This window comes from Tympanuchus pallidicinctus, unplaced genomic scaffold, assembly GCF_026119805.1.
Source record: "Tympanuchus pallidicinctus isolate F22 unplaced genomic scaffold, pur_lepc_1.0 scaffold45, whole genome shotgun sequence".
NCBI lineage: Eukaryota > Metazoa > Chordata > Aves > Galliformes > Phasianidae > Tympanuchus > Tympanuchus pallidicinctus.
The window spans coordinates 1138268-1162024 of record NW_026294764.1 but is presented as its reverse complement, the minus strand read 5'-3'; the positions used below and the strand labels follow the sequence as shown (position 1 = coordinate 1162024).

Here is a 23757-nt window from a genome sequence, read left to right as displayed (position 1 = left end):
AACAATCTCTTCTCAAGAGACATTGTGCTGGGCTAGAAAAAGCATCAGCAACAAAACACACAGGTTAGACCCACGCAGCCAGGCAGTGAGGAGGGGAATGTCACTGCAGTGTGCAGGTGCTCTGCCAGTTGGGTCTCAGCCCAAAGGAGGGGTCTTTGGTGCTTGGGACTCTGCTTTTGAAGGCAAGAAGGTGTCCAGAAGTGTGCTAGTAATGCTTGTGTAAACCTGTCTCTACCAGGACCATTCCTCTGCCTTTGAAGATGCTTGCTGAGCAGCCGGGAAAGCACTGATGTTGAGGAATGGGAGAGATGTTGCTGCTCTGAGACCTGCTCCACTACCTCTGGTTGGACTTGCATAGTTGCACCCTGCAAAATTCAGGCATCCTCTCACAGCTCAGACCAACGTCCTCTGCTCACTGCAAATCCTCCTCTGGAAAGAAGCCCAAGTGACCATTCTTTGCACCTTGAAACTCTTGGAGGTGGGCAGCAAACTTAACATAGAGAGATAGGGAAGGGAGGAGATCCTGAGGGAGATATTTTAAGGCTGTGTAAGGGAGGGGGTGGCAGTGCCAGCTTTCCTTTTGGCATGTCCGTGGTTATTTCCCACACTCCTGCAGCTTCTGCTGAGCTTCTGTATCTTCCTGGAGCTGGCAGTATGAGCTTATAACATGCTAATTGTCATTAATTGGTGCTAATCATGCACAACAGTGCTTGCATTGCTGGGGATGTGGGGCTCTCCTTCCCATACAGTGACTCATGATTTCTCATCAGCTCTGCTGTGGGGTCGGGTCAAAGCAGAAAGTGATGACCCCAGGAGGGAAAATCCATCGCTGGAGCTTCAGGGGCATTCGCAACCTATCTTGGTGGGGGATCATTAAGATTGGAAAAGAATTCTGAGATAGAGTCCAGCCATCACCCCATGTCCACTAACTGTGTCCATAAGAGCTGCTGATGGCCATGTTCAGGCTCCATCCTACTTTGGCACAGCCCAGATTCTGCTTCAGAGCTGCTAGTGGCCTCTCCCAGCTCTGTTTGCTCTGTGGCCGTGAGGCTGAGCCCTTGAGCTCTCAGCAGCTAGTACAAAGCTGGGCCAGCCCTGCTGCGGATGACGAGATGCTGTTTGCTGGCTGCCCTCTGAAAGCTTTGAAGATTGGCAGACCCCCAAAGACTTGCAGTGGGGACATGGGATGAAGGAGACAACAGTGCCTGCCTGCCTGCAGGCTGGTCCTCTGTAGTGCTGAGTATCAAGTCTGACTCCACGTAAGCTCCTTAGGGAAGGAAGCAGCTTTGGGGATGTAGTGGATTTGATCAAAGAGGTCAAGCAGAGAAAGGGTCATTGAGGTTGATGACTGAGGTGAAACAGGGTGAGAGAAGGGATGGGGCTTCCCCATATCACCACATACAAGCTGTCCTGGTGTATCTTCATGCTGCGCCCTGTGTGAAGGTGTGGGGACTTCCAACTGGTGCTGAGGCTCAGCTTTTCCCCTCTAGCCCCCATACAGGGGATGAAAGGCCACCTGTGCAGCACCCAGCCTGGCCCTGCATGGGGAACTCTGACTGCTTCGTGCATGTCCTTTAAAGGCCTTCTCCCTTCAAGCTGTTCCCTTGGCAGCTCCTTCTGCCACAGATGCAATTGCTGTGCTGCTGGCAGTGTGCACTGCTTGGTGCCCTGGCTCCCATCCCCAGGGTCCTGACTGCGCAGAGGACTGGGACTGAGCTGGGGCCTTTTGGGACGGATTCGGGCAGGTAATGACCTGGGGAATATTTGGTGAAGTCAGTGAGCCAAGGGAGAGCGGGGCTGCCTGGGTGTTACTGAAGCTATGCTGCTCAATGAACTGCACTCAGTGTTTCCCGCTATGGAGCAAAGATATGGGGTGGGTGAGATGGGGTAAAGCAGCAGGCTCCAGGGTCTGCCACAACTGTCCCAGAGTTGATGCTTTGCAGCAGGGACTACCCCTCTGGATGAAACTGATGCTCACTGATGGGATGAGTTTGCTTGTTTTTTTGGGGTTCCTGGATCCCTAGGCAGAGGTTCTGGGGACAACTCCCAATGCATGTGAAAGTTGTTAGATATTCCTAGATCAAGACTGATCTCTGGGAGAAGGGGGATGGCTGGGCTCAGCTGAGGCTTTCCACATAGTCAGCCCCTTAAATCTGTTCTTCATTTTGTATCCTGACCAGAACAAATAAACAGAAAAAAAAGAAATAAATTTCCTTCTGCCCCATAGCTGCATTTCTTCAGGCTCAGCTCCTGGGACCGACAGGGATTCTCTGGGCTTACTGCCATCTTTCTCTCTGTTGTTTAAACATTGGAAAATAACTCAAATGAGATACCTGAGCTTACTTATAGAAGGGATGTGGGAATCCCATGCATTTATTTGCACAGGAGCCTGCCTGCCAGGATGCTTGGGATGACCCCAGCCCAGGTTGCTTCCTCTCTGCACCAGGCAGGGAGTGCAAATGTATCCCACGGAGGGGTGAGGGTCGTGCTGCTGATGTTGGAAATCATGGGTGGGAGGTGGGAAACGGGTGGTGGAAGGGAATGCCCATCCTAAGCGCTGCACAGAGGTGGTTTGATGTAAATCCCTCGCTTGCCTCTCCCAATGCCCATCCCAGCGGCATCCTCCTGCAACCCACAAATGTCTCCACACTGCTGCTGGGTGAGAAAACATTTTAAAAATATAACATTTAGAGGCGTTTTCCCATCTGTGCATGGCTAATACGTGTCTCTCATGATAGGTGTACTGGTCCCGGAGCCTCTGTGCTGTGCAGATGAAGCCACGGGTGGACACCTCACTGGGAGCAGGGAAAGAGGTGCAGGGACAAGCCCAGGGGCGTGTGGCACGGAAACAGTGCAGAGGCAGCTGGCAGAGCCCCCACCAGAGCAGGTATGTGCACCAGTTTGGTAGGGTTAGGATAGGGACGGCAGTGCCAGATGTAATGCTCAGCCTTGTTTTGGTGCAGCAATGCTTTCTCTCCTGGGCACTGATCCTGAGGAACAAATTGCAGGGAGGAGAGGGAAAAGTGCTGCTGAGCTCTGCCTGGAGCCAGGAACAAAGTTTGGGAGTGCAAACTCTTCCCCAATTGAGTGCTGGGCTCTGACATATTTGCTGCTTGCATAGCAGCCCTTGTGTCTCCATGCACTGTGATGCTACAGCATCCCTGGCTCCATGGATCTGCTAGAACTTTGTGAACATGGGGCAAGATTTTGGGGGAGTGACCGCATGATAAAGCCTGCTGTCCCCATAGCAGTGGCACAAGCCAGCTTTGGTGCTGTGCCTGCAAGGAGGCCAGCTGGCAGTGAGATCTGCCTGGCAGTCAGGACAAAATAAATGTGCTAAGAAGCACTGCTGCAGGCCGGTGACTCATTGCTGGCTCCTCTGCAATGGAAGGGCTGTTAGGCACAGGGAGAGCTGCTACGCCCATGCCAGGGACAATGGGGATGGAGTGGGCTGCAGAGGATGCCCAGAAAGGACGAAGGTCCTGGGCACTGCGGGTAGGATGCTGCCTCTCCTGCCAGTGTTGCTTTCGGGTTTACTCTAGTTCCTCTCTGTAGGGAGCAGCATGCAGAGCCACCCAGGCTCCTCACAGCTCCGGATGAAGGTAAAGATATCTGGGTTGGGGGTGGTGGAAAAGGAGCGGCTTTGTGCCTCCACTCTCCCTTGGCAGCATAGCATGGGTCCGGGTGGGGGTCCCTCATCCCAGCAGCACCTCCCTGCGTTATCATGTCCCCTCCAGTCCTGCGACCCTTATCTGCTTTCCAACAGCTCCTCCTGAATGATGGGGACATCCTTAATCCCATGAGGGATACTTTGGGGGATACCTGCCAGCCCACGCTCCCCAGCATCCTGGATGTTCTGGGGATCTTAAGGCTGGCATGGGGATGCTGCCACACTGCTGCCACCTCTCTCTGTCCCCAGGGAGGATGATCAGTCCCCAGGAGCACCTGGATAGGGTTTTGGCTGGGAGCAAGGAGAGCATGGAGAGCGTCAGTGAGGTGAAGAGGACAGGAGGGCAATGGGTTTGGGACTGTAGAGCTACTCAGTGATGCTTTTTTGGGGGGGGGATGCCATTCAGCACCAGGAAGGGGATTGGTCTGAAAGTGCCCTTTTGCAGGAACCAGGCACGGAGCTGGCTTTTTGCACTGGAGATGATGATGGGATTGAGGAAGGTGGGTGAATCACCATGTCATGTCCTAGGCTGGATGCCCTTCTGGTGGAGCATGAAGTGACTGGGGACAAGTATGGGAACTGTGTGGCCTGACAGGGTTCAGCTTCCTTGATGGGGACATGGGAACCGTCCCTCCTGGAAGAAGTGCTGGGGCGTTCCCACCCTACTAGCACCTGTATGGGAGGATGAGAGGGAGGAGGGAAGACCAAGCAAAAGCCCCCACATATGGTCCTCCCCACAGATGGAGAAACCCCAGAGGAGCAGCTGCCGAGTTTCCCCAGTGAGCTCTCAGTGCTGGAGAAATTGGGACTGCACAGGTAAAGGGGTGACTGGCTGCGTCGTTGCTGGAGGCTGCAGAACTGGGGTCCTGAGGCACCCCTGGAGGTGGACCAAGGGCATTTTGGCATGCAGTCCGCACTGTGCCTCCAGCTCTGACAGCTGTTCTCTTTCTGCAGCACAAATTTGACGGAGCAGGACGTGGAGGTGAGGGCTTGCAGGTGGGCTAGGGAAAGGGGAAAAGAGACCAATGTTCTACTGAATCCCAGCTGGGGGACTGTGTCCTGCTCCCAGGATCTGCAGTCCCTTGACAGTGATGCAGTTGCCATTTGGATTCAGCTCCATTTCTGTAGCACGATGAGCACCCAGTAATCCCTCAAATTTTTCCTTGAGTTCCCTGAGCAGGGAGACAGTGGAAGCCTCATCATAAAAATAATTGTTCTGTGAGTGCTAGGGCTGAGTCAGGCTCTGCTGCCCTGCATGCCAACCGTGACCTACAGCAAGAGCTGGTGTCTGCCCACCACATCCTAGTACCAGAAGGCCTTGGGATTCCAGTGCATTGTTGGCTGCCAGGGGATGTCCCCATCTTGTGGCATTTCACAGAGTCTGCCCCCAGTGTGCAGTGTCCTGATGAGCACTGGAGACACACAGTGCTGATGGTCCTCATGGAGCACTGCCCAATGGCCCACGAAAGGGAGTCTGGCTGTGTCTTGGGGACAGCCATGCATGGCCCCGGCGGCCTCCCTTTCATGTCCCAGTCCTTTGCCCTCCTGCCTACAGGCAGCCTTTGCCCACCTCGCCCTGGCGTTTCGCTGCGACATGTTCACCCTGCAGCAACGAGTGCAGGTGGAGAAGCGAGCACAAGATGCAGCAGAGGAAAACATTCAGGAGGAGCTGGGGCAGTGCCGGACTTTCCTGGAGGTAGTTGGGCACTGGAGGGGGTTGACGTCTGCTGGGGATCTCCAGCTATAGAAGGGTTTGGGCAACTCCAAGTTCCAGCTCCAGCAGATCCATGCTCTCCCCCTGCAGAGGCTGACTGCATCCTGCATGGATGTGAGCTGCAAGGAGGTGCTGGAGCAGCTGCAGTGCAGCCTGGCTGTGCTGGCAGCTGCCATCAAGCGTGCCACCAGTGCTGCAGAGAAGCTGGGAGCTGTCTACCAGGTGGGTGAGAAATGGAGGTGCTGGGAACGCATCGCTGGGGGCTGTGCTTCCTCCTCCCAGTGCTCCTGTGGGTTTTGTTGGCACACACTGGGGTGTCCTGGGAGTGGGAAGGGGATGATTTGCACCCAGAGAGAGCTAGTGGGGGGCATCGTCCATGGGGACGTTGGGAACCGATGGCTGGTCCTCCCGGACACAGGAGGCACGGATGAGCCGAGCAGCAGAGGTGATGGTCCAGCATGTGGAGAACCTGAAGAGGCACCACCTGCGTGAGCACGCTGAGCTAGAGGAGATGAAGTGCCTGATCCAGCAGAACTCCCGCAACCGGCAGTTGGCAGAGACCCAGGGTGAGGTGGTCTCACCCCTGAGGAAGGCAACACTGCAGAATTCAGTTCTAACCCCCCCCTGTAGACAGCATGATCCTGTGCTGTGGAGCCATCAGCTGGGGACCGGGGGTGGATGACAGCTGGGGCTGCAGCTGCCAGACCTGATGACAAATGTGAGGGGTGCATGTAACAGCAGCCACAGAGTGGGAGCAGGTGCTGTTGGCTCTTCTGCAGACCACTGGGGAATTCAGAGTGGGGGCACACAAAGGGCGCCTTGTCCCTGCAAACCCCGTGCACAGTATGTGTGTACAAGCAGTTCCCCCTGGTTGGGCACACCTGTGGCTTATGTCAAGCCGAGAGCATGTGGTCTTGTCTGCCTCCAACATGAAGGACATTCATGATTGCCTGCACGTCAGCCCCATTTTTCTTTCTGGAGGCAACATGAGGCTTCTTCTCTTTTCTTCCAGATGATGCAGAGCAGCGGCTGAGGCCTCATCCCCTGATGCGAGGTTTCCAGCAGGTAATGGCAGTACAGCACGCCTCCCAACTCCCAGTACCACCTCATGCCCTGCAAACATCCTTCTCCCTGCTATACCCAAGCACTGCTCCCCCCAGGGCAGCATCCCTCTTCTTAGCCACTGCTGTAGGCAAGGTTTGCTAGAAGCACCGGGACAAAATGTAGGGGAGAGCTGCTGGCCTGGAGACCTCAGGCAGTCCCTCTGCGTTGCAGGGCTTGACGGGGAGGAGGCTGCTCTCTAGCTCCAGCTTGAATTCTTCTCTTCTTCCCCTACAGCTCATGAGGTAGGGGAGCGCTCAGGAGGGGTTAGGTGGCACTGCTTGGCACAGCAGGAACAGGCGCAATGCTCTTGGCTTTGACGCCCCTTCTTCTCATCACCTACTGATGGGAGGCTGGCAGCATCCCTTTTCCTCCTCCTTGTCCCTTGCTCACACTGGGGTTGGGAAATGCGGGGAGAGATCAGCACTGTGCTCACCCTATCCCCTCCGTTCCCCACAGTCATCTGCACGCCGCCGAGTCAGCATTGCTGTCATCCCAAAGCAGCTCTTGGTAAGGACATGCTCAATGGAGACAGACGGACTCGGTACCATCAGGTCTGGGTGCTCATGTTCCCTCCTTTGGTGCCCAGCCAGCTTCTGGCGTGGATGGCCGAGCAACCCTGGCTGGCGGGCCTGAGGGTGCCCAACACCAGACCAGTACCCAGAGGTAATGGTGCTGGGTGATCGGAAGGGTGGGGGGACCACACGGCTCTGTCTGCCACCATCCCATGGGGTACAGTGTCCCATTTCTCCCTCCCTAGGAGCAAACTGGAGCCACCAAGCCAGGGCAAGATGGTGTGCGAGGGGCTAGTGGTGGAAGCAGGTGGCAAGCAGTTGGAATCAATCGCAGGGGGCAAGGAGCTGGGGCAGCTCAGGATGATGTGAGCAACACCCTTCATCCCTGGGGCTCTGCAGTCCCAGTGCTGCCAGCATGTGGGAATGGAGGTGGGACGTTGGGAGATGGAGTTTTGTGATTGTCCCCCTGAACCTGCCCTGCCTCAGTTTCCCCATGCATCGTGAGTCACCTGTGCCTTCCTCACTCTTGTTTCATCCAGGTTTGGGCTAAATCTTGTCCCTGCTTTGTGACAAGTGCTGTGCCCTTTGGGTGAAGGATGTCCCTTATTGCCTTGTCCTTAGGTCCAAGGAGTCCTCTGTGGAGCTGTGGCAGCCGTGGCTCTTCATCTCACAGCCCTACTGGGTTGTGTTCTGCCTGCTTCTCCTGAGCGTTGCCTTCCTCCTCCTTCTCCATCTTTTGGAGCTGCAGCGGCTGCAGCCTTCAGCATCACCCAAAGCTTAGCTGCACCCACTCCCCATCACTGCTCCTCCTGACACTCTTTCCCCCTCCTCCCTCCCTGCTCTCCCCCCAAAACCACGGAGACCCTAGAAAAATAAAATTGGAGGAAAAAAAAATGGGGAGTTTTGATGCTGGAGCAAAGGGCGACGTTCTGTGCTTGGAGCTTGGAGGCATAAAGCTGCATCAGCCTGCAGCCCTGTGAGAGTTTCCTGGTTCTAATAACACAATGAGGGATACAAGGATGTCCCTTGCATGTCCCCTTTCCCTTGGGGACAGTGCCCATGACCACCGTGGATTTGCTTTAGGGCTGTGTCTCAGGTATGCTCCCTTTGTCCCTGCACTGTAAGGAATGCCCACACCTTCCCCTGCATCCTCAACCCCAGCATGGGCACACAGGGAGAGGAAGGATCTGTACCTCCAGTTCCTTTTCTGCCTTAATTAAGATGTATGCTAATTCTCTACATCTGTCCCCCCAAGGGACAAACCTACACCTGGAAGGAACTGATTAGCACTTCGACCTCTTTGTAGCAGAACAAAGTACTCACAAAGGGAGCTGTCAGAAGCAGCTCCATGGCTGACACCAGCCCCAGTTCTGCACAGGCACCTCATTTCTGCATCCACACCTCCAAAACATGGGTGAACTCTGGGGGTTTTGCATGGGGTTGGGGGACTCCAGCCAGCCCAGCCAAGCAGTGGGGCCATGGGTGATGGTCCTGTTGTAGGACTCTTGGGAAGGATGGAGACACTGGGACACCTGTCCCTTCTTGTTGCACATGACTCATGGTCCCTATGTGCTTCCTTGCCCCATGTCCCTGAGTCACTGCAGCCTCGTGGCAGGTTGTCACCATGTGTCACCGCTCCACCAGCCCCATCACTAGGGACATGGGGTGAGCAGACAGCAGCAACCCAAGGAGTTCACTGCTGGGAAATCCTAAAATCCACCCAGTTGGGGTCAATCTTTGGGGAGTGGGCAGCTTCATCCCCCTGTGGCCCTTCAGCTAAGGTGGAAGTGCTGTCCCAAAATTTTCCACGAGTGGCACTGCTTGGGGACACTATTGGTTCATTTAGAGACAGGGGCTGAGCAAATCCCTCCCACCCAGGGCAGGACCTGGCTGCTGGGCTCTAGGCTTTATTTCTGGGGGCGGGGAGGAAGCACAGCACGAAAAGCAAAGCGTTTTGTTTCGTCACCGCTCTCCAAAACCACAATTGCAGCACAATTTGTGGCAGCACAAAACGGGGCAGACCCCGTTTTGTCCCCTCTGCTGGGATCCCAGCACCGCCTTCCAGCAGGAAAGGAGTCGAGAAGAGAGGAAAGGAACAAAGTCAGAAGGAAAGTAGCCAGGAGGAATTGAACCGGGTGGCCGGAACCACTTTCAACCCTCATCCAGCCCCATCTCTGCGCTGTTCCCGCACTGCGCAGACCTGAAGGTGAGTGGGAGGGGATGGGCAGAGAATCCCTGGTGCGTAGGGGGATGTAAGGGGTCACCCTGCTGTCCTCCCGGCCCCCCCCTCTCCTCCCCTTCCAGCTCTGTTTCCTGCTCCAAGGAAAATGTGGGTAAAAGGGGGCCCGCATTGTGTGAGTGGCACCGGAAACATCGCTCCGGTTTGATGTACTGTAAGTTGCTGAAGCCCTGGGGGTTATTTTGGGATGCTGGGCTGCATGAGTCTCCCCTTGGTCTTCACTTTGCCAAGCCCTACATTCTGCTGCCACCAGGACTAAGGGAAAAGGGAGTAGTCCCCTCGTCTTGCACTCTTTTCCCAGTCCCACCAGTGCTCCTAGTACCAAGAGCAATGGAGCAGGAAGAGCTTTGCAAAGGGAGAGGCTTATTCCCATCCTGGCCCCTTGCTTGGGTGCAGGGGGAAGATGCTCAGTTGGTGTGCAGGAGCCCCCGGGACATTTTGCCAATTGAAGTTGGGGTTTGCAAGTCTGCTGTCCCTCCAGGGTACATCTGCTGCAGAGCAGCACTGCTGGGCATCCCACTCCACCCTACCCCCCTGTTGCAGTGAGAGACCAGAGGAGAGGACACTCCAGGTTATTTATGCCTGCAGCCATCTCAGCCCCAGCCCAAGCAAGAGCAGCTTCTTGGTAGCACTACCAGTGCTGTCCTAGACAAGGAACTGAGCTGTCCCATTCCCTTGGCTGCAGTGACCTCTGTGCAGCCTGAGGGGCTGGTGCTCAGTGGGCGGCATGGCTGAGCCCCATGAGCTCAGAAGACTTTTAAGGGCGCTGGTGCCCCTGAGTGTTGTCTTTTTCCCAAGTTCTCGGGGATGTGGTCAGGATGTGGTTTATGGACCCCCTGTGCAGAACAATCCCACAGTGTACCGGAGAAGTACTCACTACCACGGCAAGTGGCTGAGACCCCCCCAGGGTCTGCACAAGGTTGCTGCATCCCAAGGGGTTTTGATACCCACTTTCATAAACCCTTGGCAGAGAGCATCCTGCCTTGATGGTAGTCCTGCAGAGCCTGGCCCATGGGTACTCTGGGCTGATACCAGTCTGTGCTGGGAGCACGCTCAGCAGGAGGGAGAGGTCCAGCTGCCAAGCTGTGCTTTTGGAAGCCCTCCCAGCCTGCAATTGCTCTGTCCTTCCCTACCCTGTTTCCATGTGCCGGAGGATGTGAACTTGCCAGCAGTTCTGCACCCTGGGGCTGCTTCCCCTCTGCATCCCCATGAGTCAGGACAAGGGGAAACCCCCACCAGCACAAATGAGCACCCCCATTCCAGGGTTGCTCCGCATGCACTGGTGCTGGATGACTTCCCTATGAGCTTCATTTCTGCAGCTGCTCCAACCAGAGTTGTCCTGGACTGAGTCAGGACTGGCTACAAACCCACCTCCTCTCTCTGCCTTTAAGGGAAGAAATGAACAAAGTATTTGTGCTTTCATCTGAGGAGTGCAGAGGCGGAGGCTCAGTGCCTTGCCCCCCCTTTGGTGGCAGCAAATCTGCAGGAACTGAGCAGCCAGAGTGATTCCGACTACTGCTAAAAGTTGTTGTTGTACAGGGGTTCAAGCACACCAAAGGGGACATGAATTGCTAGCACAAGCATCGTTTCCATAGGAAACTCAAAGTAACATTGAGCTTGTTGTTCTGCCTCCTCCTTGCCGAGCCAAAGCACTGTAGTGAAATGCTGTCCTGGCATGGGGCATGGCCCTGGCCCCACACCACTGGCTGTGGGCAGGATGCCTCAGTTTCCCCAAGCTCTTCAAATTCATTGTTTCCCACTGGTAAGGCTGGAGAGCTTCAGGGAGCTGGGGCACAGCGCAAGGGCAATGCTCACTGTTCAAAGAGGGAGCAGAACAGCTGAGGAGCAGTGCAGCAGGATGAGACTTCCACTATGCTGCTTCTCCTGCCAGGTTGGGAGCATCAGCCAGTCCCATGGTTTGGAGGTGGATGGAAATGGCAGAGCTTGGTGCTAGTTGTGGCATGGGACAGCAGTGTGGTGTCATCAGGTCTGGGGAGAGGTGCATGGAGATCAGTGAGCAAGCATTGGGCAGATGCTGAGCAAGGGCAGGGTTTTGGGGGAGTGCTACACCCCAGCTGTGGTGGAAATCTTCTTGCATGCTGCCAGGACTGTCTGTGTGTCATTTGGTTAATTTTGGTTTCCCAACATTGCTTCCTCTGCTCTCCGTCTGCCTCCAGGATGGCAGCTTCCACCTTGCCGGGCTGTCACAGAGTAAATCCTGCTCTCAAACCAGGGCAGCAGGGTCCTGCCCCTTCCTGCCCAGCAGTAGTTTTACTGTTCTTGGGGCACTGTGGTTTGTCCCTGCAGCTGGGACCTCACCAACAAGAGGAAGGAAGCGGTATCTTTGCTCCGAAACAGTGCTCTCACTCGCTGCAGGTATACACAGCACACAGGAAGTTGCAGCCGTCCCCTTCCCTGACGTCACCCTGGACGGTGACACCGTGGCTTACTGGGTGCAGCCGGAAAGGGCCATGATTCTAGTGTCACCATCATCAAGATTACTGCACCCCGTGCTGCAAAAAACCTTGTGCTGAGACCCCAGGTTCTGCAGCATCCCTATAGGGATGGACTGGAGGATGGCACTTGGGGGTCCTCCTCTTATCCCTGCTGTCCCCCCAGGATGATTACACCCGATGAGGAGCCGATCAATCCAGCCCACACACTGTTTGAGCACTTCGTACGCGCCAGGCAGTGCCAGGAGGTACTGAGCTGCTTTGTGGAGCTGTGTCAACATCTGGGGCTGCGGGGCAATGGGCTGCAGCTGTACCACAGCCTCAAGACTGCCCTCAACTTTTGGAGTGCCAAGGCTCTGTGGAGCAAGCTGGATAAGAAAGCAGGACACAAGGACTACGACCAGGGCACTGCCTGCACCCGCACCAAGGTACAGGTGGCTGTGGGATGTGAGGTTGGGTCCCTATGCTGTGTCCACGGAGTGGGAACATCCTTTGGGATGTCCTTGGAGGAGGGTGCAGGATGTGCCAGTTGGAATGGCAATGCAGTTTAATGTCTTGAAGTGGGTTGATGTGTTAATTAGCCCCCATGTCCTCCCATGGCACGAAGCCACTTTGGTGCTGCTCAGTTGGCAGTGTCCATCCTATCCACACTGTGGGGATTGCAAAAGAATGGAGGGATATAGTGACCCAACACCATGTGTCCTCCTGGGACTGGTGACCTCAATTCCCCCATCTCCCCCATCTCCCCACTGTCACCTCTCCTCCCCACTGTCACTTCCTGCCTGACAGCGGTTCAAAGTTCAGTCTCATTACTGGGTCTGCTACCAGCGAAACTTCCCTATCTGCAGAGAGGGAAAGCGTGTGTTCCTTCTCTTGCCTGATGCATAATTGCTACCATTGCCGTGACACCAAGGCAAGATTCAGCCTGCGGGGAGGTGGATATCACCCCACATGGCACCCTGTTTGCAGCATGGGGAGGAAGGAGGGGAGTGGGAAGGGATGGAGCAATGGTTTAAAGTGGATTAGGGTGAGATTAGCCTTGAGCCTAACGTAACACCATGGGGATGACACATCGCTGGGATATCACATCACGGGGATGTCACACCATGGGGACATCATGCCATCTGTCCCCTCTGCAGTGTCTGGTGGTGGGTGCTGGTCCCTGTGGGCTGCGCACTGCCATCGAGCTGGCGCTGCTTGGCGCCCGTGTGGTGCTGCTGGAGAAGCGTGACTCTTTCTCCCGTAACAATGTGCTGCACCTCTGGCCCTTTACCATCCATGATCTGCGGGCGCTGGGCGCCAAGAAGTTCTACGGGCGTTTCTGCACTGGCACACTGGACCACATCAGTGAGTGATTTGGGTGCACCCCAGAGTTGGGCAGGTAGTGCAGCTCTCATTACTCCTCCTGTGTCCACTTGCAGGTATCCGGCAGCTGCAGCTCATCCTGCTGAAGGTGGCATTATTGCTGGGTGTGGAGGTGCATACCAAGGTTGAATTTAAAGGCCTCCAGCTTCCAACAGGCAAAGCAGCTGGACAGGGTAAGACATGGCTGTAGGGTTGTGGCATCTTGGGGATACAAGCAGACCCCAGTGACTCCCCTGTCCCGCAGGCGGCTGGCGGGCTGTGTTGCAGCCCAGCTCCTCTCCCCTCAGCCACTATGAGTTTGATGTCCTCATCTCGGCTGGGGGAGGCAAGTTTGTCCCAGAAGGCTTCAAGCGGAAGGAGATGCGGGGCAAGCTGGCCATTGGCATCACCACCAACTTCATCAACCGCTACAGCCAGGCAGAGGTGGAGGTAGCTGAGATCAGTGGCGTGGCCCGGATCTACAACCAGAAGTTCTTCCAAAACCTCTACAACAAAACAGGTTGGTGGTCCTGGGTCAGTGGGGGGGGTCCTGAGGTGTGCACCCTATCGTGGGTGCATGTCCCCACATGGTCACCACACTGGTGGGGACATGCAGTGGCCCCATAACGTTCATAGGTTCTGCTCCAAATGTGCACCCTGTGGTGGGTACATATCCCCACACAGTGATCCTACTGGTGAGGATGACTGGTAGCTCAGCTCTGCTCAGCTCAGCTCAGCTCCTTCCTCATCACCAGGGATTGATTTGGAGAACATTGTCTACTACAAGGATGATACGCATTACTTCGTCATGACAGCCAAGAAGCAGAGCTTGCTGAAGAAGGGCGTCATCCTGCAGGTGAGGCGAGTGGGTTTGTCCCACTACTGGGATGGGGACAAATGCCACTTCCCATCCTGGTTGGACCCACCTATCCCTGTAGGACAAAGCGGACATTGAGAGCCTCCTGTCCCCAGACAACGTGAACTGGGATGCACTGCTCAGCTATGCCAAGGAGGCCGCCAACTTCTCCACCAACTACTGCCTGCCTGAGCTGGAGTTCGCCCTCAACCATCGCAACCAGCCAGACGTTGACATGTTTGACTTCACCTGCATGACACGCTCCGAGAACGCAGCACTGGTGCGGGAGCACAACGGAGCACGCCTACTGCTGGGGCTGGTGGGTGACTGCCTGGTGGAGGTGAGCACTGTGCCTCAGTTTCCCTATTCATGAGCTGCTCAGTGCACCCTATCCCCGTGGACACATACCCAAATTGCTGGTAGCAAGATGCATCGATGGGGATGGGTTATCCCTTCTCCACACCCATCGGAGATGGTTGGGATGCAGCCCAGTTCCTCCTAGCATGCAGCAGCATCTATGCAGCCATGGAGCTGGGGAGGAGATGTCTATCTTTCCCTCTGTCCATGCCTCGCCACCTCTCCCGGCTTTCATCTCCATCCAAGCCTGCTTGCTCCCTGCCTCCTCCCAGCCACCCCAACTGGCCGCACAGCTCCATCCCCATCCCTATCCCCACCCCTCTACCTTCTTCTCCACAGCCCTTCTGGCCTCTGGGCACCGGTGTGGCTCGGGGCTTCCTGGCCGCTTTCGATGCAGCATGGATGGTGCGGCGGTGGGCGGCCGGGACACCTCCTCTGGAGGTGTTGGCAGAGAGGTGAGAGTCCACCCTGGAATGGTTGCGTGCTCAGTGTGTTGGGGAGGTGTGAGGGTGGATGTGACACCCAGCCCCATCCCCTTGTGCCCAGGGAGAGTATCTACCAGCGCCTGTCGCAGACCTCTCCGGACAACACCAACAAGAACGTGGCACAGTACAGCATCGACCCCACCACACGCTACCCCAACCTCAACCTGCAGGCTATCAGACCCAGCCAGGTACTGGCCTGAAGTATGGGTGAAGAGCATCAGCTCTCCACTTCCCAGCCCAGGGGTATCATGCTTGGGTGGGAGAGACAGCAGCCATCCAGCTTGGTACCCATCAGTGAGGTGACACCAGTTGTGTGCCATCAGTTAACATGGTCCCCTCCTAACTGGCATGGTCCCCTGTCCCCCACGGGTGTGAAATCACAGCCGTAGGTCCTCAACGTGTGCTACGCATTTCCTGTGGCAGCTGGGTGGTGAAGGGAAGGGGGGTGTCTGGGTGTCCCCTTTGCCAATGCCAGCTCTGATGGCATTGGTTGGGTGCAATTAGTGACCTGAGTGTCCCCCCTGGCAGGTCCGGGACTTCTACCTCATAGGCAAGGTGGAAGTGGACCACGAGAAGAAGATTGATAACAGGCTCAGCACCGGTATGAGTGGCCCTATGGTCCTCCCACCTCCAGGACCTCTCCTGCAGGCCACGGCAGAGTGGCTCCTGCACTGATTTCCCTCCCCACCCCCTCATTTTGAAAACCATACAGGCACTGTGCTCCTCCCAGCAATATCTGCATCCCCATCCCGTTCTCTATGACACAGCCCCCGTGGAGACAGCTCCTACCCCACTGCTTTCTTTCGAATGTGTTTGTTCCCCTCCTCCTGATGCTTTCTCATTTCATTGATTGAGCTCTGGGGGACACTGCATGATAAAGTCCCCACCTAACGCATGATGCCATGGGTGGGGGACCTCTGCGGAGGTGTCCTTGGGTTGGGATGGGGACATGAGTGCTGCTGCCTTCCCAGCTGTCTGCGGAGACACCTATAAGGAGCTGTTGCGCTGGTGCCAGGATAGCACAGATGGGTATCATGGAGTGGAGGTGACTGACTTCACATCCTCCTGGACCAGCGGGTTGGCTCTCTGTGCCCTCATCCATCGATTTCGTCCCCATTTGGTGTAAGTGCCCAGCCCCAGAGATCCCCGCCCTACAGCACTCACCCTGACTACATGCACCCTCCCTGCAGGGATTTCGATGCCATGGACCCACAGGACCCCATACGCACCCACCAGCTGATGCTGGATGTGGCAGAGCAGGAGCTGGGCATCCAGCCTATCCTCTCCAGTGCTGAGATGGCCTCTATGGCTGAGCCCAACCGCCTGGGGCTTATCACCTACCTCAGCCAGTTCTACGAAGCATTCAAGCCTCCTCCTCCAGGTGTGAATTGTAGGGTGGGTTATCCCACCCTGAGCCCTCCATGGGGCGAGCTGGGTGCTCCCCATTTACATCCCCAGCGTGTCCCCATCCCCTCTGTGCAGCGTCAATGAAGCTCAGCAAGAAGCCACGGTCCCCCTGTGGCACCAAAGGGGCCATCCTCTTTCTCAGCAAGCTGCAGAAGAACTGCATCCTGGCTCACAAGCATACCCAGGTGAAGACTACCCTCATCACCCCATGTTGCTCCCCACAGCCATCCCTCATAACTCTGAGTCCCATATTTGTGTTGGCAGGCCAGTGTGCAGAAGGATGCTGAGGGCAAGAAGAGCAATAGGGACAGCACAGAGGTGGGTGCCTGCTGAATACTAAAGGAATGCTCTGTGTGATGCAGCCTGTGGAATACTGAACCCTGCTTGGTGCTGTGCCCTTAGATTGATGCAGTGCCATCTGGAAATACTGTGAATAACGACCACGATGCACAACCTGCTGCCACAATGGACCCCGCACAGGTTGGTCCTCACCTTGTGCTTGGGGGGTTCCTCCTGTGCATGGGGACAAGCCAAGGGCTGGCACACGGGCTGCGTCAGAAGACGCCCATGAGCTCCCGGCTCCTCCCACAGCATTTCCTGACCCAACTGGTTTTCTGGAGCCAGGCGCTGCAGCTCCCTTCCTCCCTGCGTCAACAGCTAAGCTCCTCTACAAGAGGAGCCCCCAGCACGATCCAACCCCAAAGACTGGGTCACCCCACATTACCCCAGTCCGTCCTGTCCTCCCACAGACATCAGTTCGCCCAGAAAGCAGTGATGCCTGCTACTTCTGTGCACGCCGCGTCTACATCCTGGAACGGGCCAGCGCCGAGGGACTCTTCTTCCACCGCAGCTGTTTCCAGTGCTGGCGCTGTGGGGCCACGCTGCGCCTAGGAGACTACGCCTTCAACGAGGAGGACGGTGAGTGTGTTTGGAGCCGGGGGGGGGGGCCATCGCGGGGGGGGGGGGGGGGGGGGGGGGGGGTTGACTCTCTTTGCAACCTCTTTGCTTGCTCATTGCGTGGTTTGCACCATCCTCCCAGGTCACTTCTATTGCTCACTTCACTTCCCTGACACCCTTAGCATGGAGCTGCCCCTGCGTGAGCCACCAGTGCTGCTCCCAGACAAGCCTTCCATGCTACCTGATGGGGTAAGTGGCCATGAATGTGGTCAAATAGCACGAGGGAATGTTTGGGTATAGCCTCACACTCATCACTCCTCCACTACCCCTGCGGGTCTAGGATGCTGTCACTGACCATGTGCTCTCAGATGCTGGGAGCCCCTGTGCATCCCCTGAGCAGGAGGAGTCTGGACCCCCACCCACTTCCCCACAGCCACCTGGGGAGCTCAAGGTAGAGGAGGGTGTGGGCACTGGTGAAATGAAGGATAGTACGGGCACTGGTGAGATAGTGGAGCGGGAGCTGCTGCCTTTGGGGATGGAGGATACAATGGAGGAGGATGAGAAGAGCGAAGGTCCCAGCACAGAGCCTCAGAAGGCAGTGGAGGATTCCGAAGAGAGTGGTGGCAGGAGGAAGATAATCCTCTCAGACCTGGAGAAGCTCCATCTCTCCTCCCTGAGCCTCATGGGTGACACAGAGGCTGAGCCTCCCCCCAAGCCAGCACGGCTGCGGCTGCAGGCACCACTTGAGGCCATGCTAGGAGTGCAGGCACAGGTGGCCTGGGAGGAGGAGAAGGAGGAAGAAGAAGCAGCCATGGAGGAAGGTGGGTGGCTGCTGAGCAGGGCTGAGGGTCCCTCTTGGGCCCCATTGTGCCTCAACTGTTCTGTGCTTTGGGGGAACACAGATCTGGAAGAAAGCGACAGTGAGGAAGAGGAGGAGGAAGAAGGCTCAGACCTGGGCATCGTGGGAGAGTTGGTATGTTCAGGCAGCAGCAAACCCACTGGTCCCACACTGTCCCACACCAAGGCATCAGGTGTGGCTCTAATGGCCTCACCCTCCCCATGTGCCTGCATAGAACCTGATAGTGGAGGGCACAGAGAAGTACCCCGTCTGGAAACGCACACTGGACCGCCGTGCACGGGAGGCACAGATGAAGCGGTTCTGCAAAGCCCAGGTAGGGAGCCCTGCTGTGGAGGCCAGTTCCCATCCTTGTCCTTACCTCATGCAGTGGGATGCACTGGCCACCTGCTACCCCTCCACACCCCACAGGCCATCCAGCGACGGCTGGAGGAGATCGAGGTGACATTCCGAGAGCTGGAGCAGCAGGGTATCAAGCTGGAGAAGTTCCTTCGGGAGGACAGTGGTGAGGATTTGGTATGTGGGGCTTCTCAGTGCCCAAGGAAGGGACTCACACCACTCACCCTGCCCTGCCTCACAGACAGCCCAGCTGACCAGAAGACGCAGTGGATGAACCAGTTGCTGTACCTGGTGCAGAAGAAGAACAGCCTGATGTTGGAGGAGTCGGACCTCATGATCACGTAGATCTGGGGATTATGCTGCATGGGCTCCTCCCCGCAGGCCCCTGGCCCCATGCTCACTTCTCTCCATTTCTGCCCCGCAGGGTACAGGAGCTGAAGCTGGAGGAGCAGCAGTGGCAGCTGGACCGGGAGCTGCGTTGGTACATAGAGAAAGAAGGTAAGCGTCTGTGCATACTGGGGGCAGCGGCTGTGTGTGGTGGGGACCTCCAGCCATGCTGCAGCCCCTGCTACTCCCACAGAAGCCCTGAAGACCCCTGAGGATCATGCAGCTGAGCAACAGATCCTGGCTCAGCTGCTGAAGGTGGTGGACAAGCGCAACGCACTCATCCACATGCAGGAGGAGAAGCGGCTCAGTGAGCTACATCCCTGAAGGATTCTCATGGTGGGAGAGGTTCTAGCAGTGCCCCTCCCTAGGCTAAGCATCACCCCAAGCTGCTTTGCAGGCAGCTGCCTTGGTGAAGCTGGCTCCCCACTTGCTATGGAGGGGGTGACAGCAAGGAACACCCCCGTTCGGCAGCACAGAAGAAGTGCCTCTCACATCCAGCTTAATTTTGCCTTGGCCTTGTGCTTGCTTGAAAATGAGATTTGCAGGGCACATGAAATACATGGGCTGCATGGCTCTGCCCAGTATTTGCCAGTGGAGGAAAAATCCCCATAAGGGAACTGGAGTCTCTCTCGCTGCAAGAGATCCCACAGCTGTGTCCCCTTCCAGGCACATGCTGCCACAAGGCAGAACTGGCGGCATCGAAAGCTTTTGGTCCTGCAAAACCCCTCGTGCTCAAGCTGCTCCACTGCCTTCCTCAAGACAGCGCTTCAGTCCCAGTGTGTGACAGCTCCATGCCCTCCAGACCCCAAGGGCCCATGGCCACCATGGGCAGGTGGCAGCTTCATGCCAGATGTGGTGGGGCAGCAGCAGGAGCAGCGCCTGGAAGCCACTCTGGGACATCCATCCCAATCAAGAACATCCATCCCAGCTGGGGACACCCATCCTAATCAAGGACATCCATACCAGATGGGAACATCCACCCCAATCCCTGACATCTGCTCTACAAATGGGGCCACCAATGGCCAGACTAGACTGAGCCCATAGCCCTGTATCACCACTTTTGGGGGCCAAATCCATACTGTCCCCATCCACCACAAGGATCAATGTGATGTGGGATGACAATGTTTCCCCAGCAGCTCTCCTAGTGGATTTTGCCCAGGGCTGGCACTATCTGTGACACAGAACAAAGGGCACATCCTCCTTGGCCCTTTTGGGCTTCTCTAATTCCAGTGCCTTTGCATGGACCTTTAAAGGGTTTCCATTTGCTGCAGAGCTGTTCTCCACAGTGATGTGGTGCTTACAGTATGGGAGTTCTGGGTGTGGGATGCTCTGCACCTCCCACTCTGCTGCAACCCCCTGCCTTGGAATAAAACCTCCTTGACATGGCACAAAGGGTTAAAAGACCTCTTTTATTTTCTTCAGCTAAAAAAGGGGTCAGGATGGGGCCGGGTCAGTGGCAGGGGAGAGGCTGTTCCTGCAGCCCCCGCATCGCCATCTCCATCTGCTCCTTGGTGCCCTGCAGCATCTTCACCTCGATGCTGTGGAAGAGGTGGAGGCCAGCAGCAAGGAGGAAGGTAGCAAGGGCAAGGAAGGCCAGCAGAGAGAAGGAAAGAATAGGGAAGGGCTTCCCAGCCGCCAGCCCTCCCAGCACACCCAGCACTCCCACCGCCTGTAGCAGCAGCAGCAGCATGGCCAGCACTGCCATCCTGCCCGAGGAATAACGCTGCCGCCGTGCTGTCAGCAGTCCCATGCACACCTCCATCCGTGCCTCACTCAGCACCTCCACCAATGCTGGCACTGTGGGAACAGGGGCTTGGGGGTGACACCCATCCACACCCATTTGGTCCCCATCCAGCATATTTCTGTCAGCTTCCTTCTAAGGGGTGCCCCATAATATCCTCCCCATTTCAAAGCCAGTGGTCAGCAGTATCCCCAGTGCATGCAGGACCCCATTGGCTTCCTCAAACTGGTTCCTCAAGGGAACCTCAGTGGTGTCCCCAAATCTTACTGGCTGTGCCAATGGTGACACCCGCTGTCTGTCCCCTCCTTTGGATGCACAGCACTGCCATCACAGCTTCATGGTCTGAGTAAGGGATGTCCATTCCTGGGACTGTTCCCATGGTGGTCCTCAGCTCTTCACACTTCACTGTGAAGCTGGAAATAGCCTGGGAGAGGGGGCAGTGGGGTCACTGGCTGTCCTCTGCCTCATGTGCAGCATGGAGGGACCCTGTCACCTTGTAGAGGATGTAGTCGATGCGGATGCCCAATGGGAAGGGCTGTAGCTCCGACTTGACAGCGAAGCAATTATTTGGAATGAGAGTGCAGCCATCCTCACAGCCCTGGGAACAAGAGCCCTGTGCCATACACTGGGCAAGGATGGGCACACGGCCAGGGGGTGTGCTTGCTGAGCCACCACTCACCTCAAAGTGCTTGGCCTCGGTGAAGGCATCCTGCAGTCCCGTCCAGCCACGCAGAAGCCGGATGCCCACGTCTCCAGGGTGCATGTTGAGGTCTCCCCCCAGCAGCACTACATCAGCTGCCTTCGCCGTGTGGCTGCAGGGACAGAACTGACTCAGCCCTCTGGTTCAGCCCTGGGGGAGGGGGCACCCCATGGTGCACCCCTCCCATAGTCCTGGCTGCAAGCTGTGAGAACTCACCAAATGAACTGTGCCAGTTCCCAGGCTTGCACCACGCGGTGGGGCAGGTAGGCGTCCTTCTCCCGGCTGTACTCAGCATGCAGCTGGAAAAGCAGGGGACAAAGCAGCCATGATCTCCTCCATGCAGCACCTATCCCGCTCCACAGCTCCTTGCAATGCTTTGGTCCCATGGCTCTGCCTTCATTCTACTGACAGCTTGGGACCTTCACTCCACTGTGCTGCCCAGCTGGGGTCACTGTCCCCCCACCCTATGCAGTATTGAATCACTGCATTTTAGCAGTGTCCCCAGAGAGGGGACAGCAAAGGAGGGGTGCAGCCACCTGTCTCCCTCAGGTACTCACATGGGTGACATAGATGTTGAAGGTGATCTCGGCAATCCTGACAACGACGAGACCCACAGACTTGCCGCAGAACCAGTCTCCATGGTGCAGCTGCCAAAGGGGAAGGGGGGAGGCAGAGCCTTGCACAGCTCAGCAGCACCCTGTGGATGCCATGTGCCCTACCCACCCCACTCACCATATAGGGGTATCCATTGAGCGAGTACTGGTAGAGCAGTGTGTCCAGGATGGGGAACTTGGAGAAGACGCAGAGGCCGCTGCCGATGACACCACTGTAGGGGGGCACAGTGAACAACCACCTCCCTCCCTCTAGGAAATATCCCAGCCCTTCTCACCTTCGGAAATAATGGGAGAAGGGGCAGCAGACACCCAGCTTTGCCTTCAGGTCACTGTAGTCACGCTCACTCCATATCTGCAGGACAATGCGATAGGCTGAGACTGGGTGTGCTCAGCATGTGGGCTGGGACTGGCACGATCAGTTCATGAGTGAGCTCACCTCCTGCAGCAGGACAAGGTCGAAGCCCTCCTGGCACAGCCGGTCTCCGATGAGGCGGATGCGCTCCTGCCGCCGCTTGCTCAGGTAACGGATGGCCCTAAGCCATGGAGAGGAGCTGGGGATAAGGGCTCATGGGGACACAAATTGGGGAAGAGGGTATGGGGCAGGTTGCAACTCAGGTGGGGGGAGATGGGATGATAGGGTCTTGGGGCAATAGGGATGTGCAGGGGAGGCTCTTTGAGGATGGCTTTTCCCACCTCCAAGGTGAAGCAGCGCATCCCCATTTGGGGGGCACAGGGAGGGCTCTTTCCACATGGGAGAATGGGGAGCACAGGGGAACAGACAAGGAGTAGGACAAAGCCCAGCTGAGTGCCCTGCCCTCTGAGCTGTGAAAATAGTGTGATCCGACAGCCAAGCAGGCATGAAGGTGGTGCTCCTAGGGCAGATGTCTTCATACTCACAGCCTCACCAGGCTCAGCACTTACCAGCAGTTGAGGTCAAAGACACGGAGCCGCAGTGCAGGGTCCTTCTCCATTGCCCAGCAGCAGCACACTGGAGGGTCCTGCAGCAAGCAGCTTTGGGGTGACAGAGCCACACAGAGGGCACAATGCTCAGCCTGCCACCTGCTCTCCCTCCCTCTCCCCCTGAACCTCAAATTGCCCCAAAATAGGGAGCCAACTGCCCAAACCTGCTCTGTGCTGATGGGGACAGGGAGGGCGCTGAAAGGGGTGGGGGCAGGGATGGGGCATCTCCCCATCCAGTGCTCACTGGATAGACTTTAACCACAGTGCTACAGCACGGCCCCAAGCATGAGAACAGTTATGGAGAGCTATGGGGAACGGACCCTGACCCGAGCCAAACTCCACCGTCCCACTGCGCGTCACACAAAGGAGTTTTAAAAACTGGAAAAAGAAAAAATAAAAGAGCCATGTGCACGTTCCCCGCCGCCGCGCTGAGCGCCTGAACCGGCCCAGAGCTCCCATTCGAGCTCTCACCGAACTCTCAGCCCGGGCCGATGCCACTGGGCGGGCGGCGGAATCGGGACGAGGAGCAACAGGTGAGAGCGGAGCAGAGCGCGGTGCCGGAGCGCGGCGCAAAATCAGGAGCGCACCTGGTGCGTGTGTGCCGGTCCAGCTGCGGTCCGGTTGCCGTGCCGTGCCGGTTGAGGTCGGGTTGCGGTGCCGTGCCGGGGGACTACAAGTCCCGGCAGTCAGCAGTGCGGAACGGGAAGGGGAAGGCAGCAGGGAGCGGCCCTGGGAGGGCGGTGCGTAGCGACTAGGGGGAGGGCGGCAGTGCGCGGAGTCAGTGGAGTCGCGGAGTCCCCCGGCGGTTCGTGGTGCGCCGCTGCAGACTGCCTTCGGGTGGTGCTGCCCCGCTGCTCCCTGCAGCCCGCTACTCTTTTTGTTCCAGCGTGCAAGCTGAGCTGGGTGAAGTAGAAATAAGTATCTCGGGTGCCGTCATGCCACGCTGGACAGTTTGGCTTACAGAAAGAGGAAATATGGCCAGTGTTAGAACACGGCCTCTGTGTCGCCTTGCGATGGGAGAAGATCGGGTGTTAAGTAGCCACGGGAGTGAAAGCAAAGCTGTAAGGAGCGATTGTTATTGAGAGCACACACTCAGACCTCCAATGCCTGATGCTGGCACAA

General features: G+C 56.8%; 3 protein-coding genes across 11 annotated transcripts; 2 read left to right on the top strand and 1 right to left on the bottom strand.

Moving 5' to 3' along the window:
- Positions 1-1634: 1634 nt before the first annotated feature.
- Positions 1635-8411, top strand: LOC128090239 (inositol 1,4,5-triphosphate receptor associated 2-like). Of its 4 annotated transcripts, none has more exons than XR_008210878.1 (15): positions 1635-1745; positions 2739-2887; positions 3556-3602; positions 3920-3996; positions 4116-4170; positions 4411-4486; positions 4625-4652; positions 5226-5366; positions 5475-5606; positions 5803-5950; positions 6397-6449; positions 6945-6995; positions 7079-7151; positions 7246-7365; positions 7622-7720. XR_008210878.1 is itself a non-coding variant. In XM_052702401.1 (15 exons), exons 2-15 carry the CDS (start codon positions 2772-2774, stop codon positions 7779-7781), a joined length of 1281 nt encoding a protein of 426 aa, XP_052558361.1. In that variant the 5' UTR covers positions 1635-1745; positions 2739-2771; the 3' UTR covers positions 7782-8411. The 4 variants fall into 4 exon arrangements, 2 of the variants coding, with proteins under 2 accessions (XP_052558361.1, XP_052558362.1); XR_008210877.1 differs by having other exon boundaries at positions 7075-7151; positions 7246-7429; positions 7622-7715; XM_052702401.1 differs by having other exon boundaries at positions 7075-7151; positions 7622-8411.
- A 269-nt stretch (positions 8412-8680) lies between these two features.
- Positions 8681-19304, top strand: MICAL1 (microtubule associated monooxygenase, calponin and LIM domain containing 1). Of its 4 annotated transcripts, XM_052702383.1 has the most exons (25): positions 8681-9206; positions 11547-11615; positions 11859-12120; positions 12832-13039; positions 13114-13230; positions 13302-13556; positions 13792-13892; positions 13975-14232; positions 14589-14704; positions 14796-14922; positions 15263-15335; positions 15706-15856; positions 15925-16115; positions 16217-16326; positions 16406-16459; positions 16544-16621; positions 16891-17059; positions 17181-17287; positions 17379-17859; positions 17941-18011; positions 18112-18210; positions 18306-18399; positions 18475-18574; positions 18658-18731; positions 18814-19304. In XM_052702383.1, exons 3-25 carry the CDS (start codon positions 11860-11862, stop codon positions 18942-18944), a joined length of 3426 nt encoding a protein of 1141 aa, XP_052558343.1. In that variant the 5' UTR covers positions 8681-9206; positions 11547-11615; position 11859; the 3' UTR covers positions 18945-19304. The 4 variants fall into 4 exon arrangements, with proteins under 4 accessions (XP_052558343.1, XP_052558344.1, XP_052558341.1 ...); XM_052702381.1 differs by lacking the exon at positions 11547-11615 and having other exon boundaries at positions 8682-9206; XM_052702382.1 differs by lacking the exons at positions 8681-9206; positions 11547-11615 and adding an exon at positions 11652-11781.
- A 706-nt stretch (positions 19305-20010) lies between these two features.
- SMPD2 (sphingomyelin phosphodiesterase 2) lies at positions 20011-23355 on the bottom strand. 3 transcript variants are annotated; one of them, XM_052702394.1, is made up of 11 exons: positions 23223-23355; positions 22597-22673; positions 22112-22208; positions 21951-22027; positions 21794-21887; positions 21619-21708; positions 21278-21360; positions 21041-21173; positions 20855-20959; positions 20629-20785; positions 20011-20417 (listed from the first exon to the last, which is right to left on the bottom strand). In XM_052702394.1, exons 2-11 carry the CDS (start codon positions 22644-22646, stop codon positions 20071-20073), a joined length of 1233 nt encoding a protein of 410 aa, XP_052558354.1. In that variant the 5' UTR covers positions 22647-22673; positions 23223-23355; the 3' UTR covers positions 20011-20070. The 3 variants fall into 3 exon arrangements, with proteins under 3 accessions (XP_052558354.1, XP_052558355.1, XP_052558353.1); XM_052702395.1 differs by having other exon boundaries at positions 22597-22686; positions 23223-23354; XM_052702393.1 differs by lacking the exon at positions 23223-23355 and having other exon boundaries at positions 22597-23179.
- Positions 23356-23757: the final 402 nt, after the last annotated feature.

Coding starts and splice junctions, on each gene's coding strand:
- LOC128090239 (XM_052702401.1), top strand. CDS start 2,772: ATGAAGCCACGGGTGGACACCTCACTGGGAGCAGGGAAAGAGGTGCAG. Junction 7,152..7,245: donor CACCAGACCAGTACCCAGAG/GTAATGGTGCTG, acceptor CTCCCTCCCTAG/GAGCAAACTGGAGCCACCAA. Junction 7,366..7,621: donor CTGGGGCAGCTCAGGATGAT/GTGAGCAACACC, acceptor CCTTGTCCTTAG/GTCCAAGGAGTCCTCTGTGG.
- MICAL1 (XM_052702383.1), top strand. CDS start 11,860: ATGATTACACCCGATGAGGAGCCGATCAATCCAGCCCACACACTGTTT. Junction 13,231..13,301: donor AGGCAAAGCAGCTGGACAGG/GTAAGACATGGC, acceptor CCTGTCCCGCAG/GCGGCTGGCGGGCTGTGTTG. Junction 17,288..17,378: donor CTTCCATGCTACCTGATGGG/GTAAGTGGCCAT, acceptor CTGCGGGTCTAG/GATGCTGTCACTGACCATGT.
- SMPD2 (XM_052702393.1), bottom strand. CDS start 22,868: ATGGGGAGATGCCCCATCCCTGCCCCCACCCCTTTCAGCGCCCTCCCT. Junction 21,709..21,793: donor TCAATGGATACCCCTATATG/GTGAGTGGGGTG, acceptor CCCCTTTGGCAG/CTGCACCATGGAGACTGGTT. Junction 21,174..21,277: donor GAACTGGCACAGTTCATTTG/GTGAGTTCTCAC, acceptor CTGTCCCTGCAG/CCACACGGCGAAGGCAGCTG.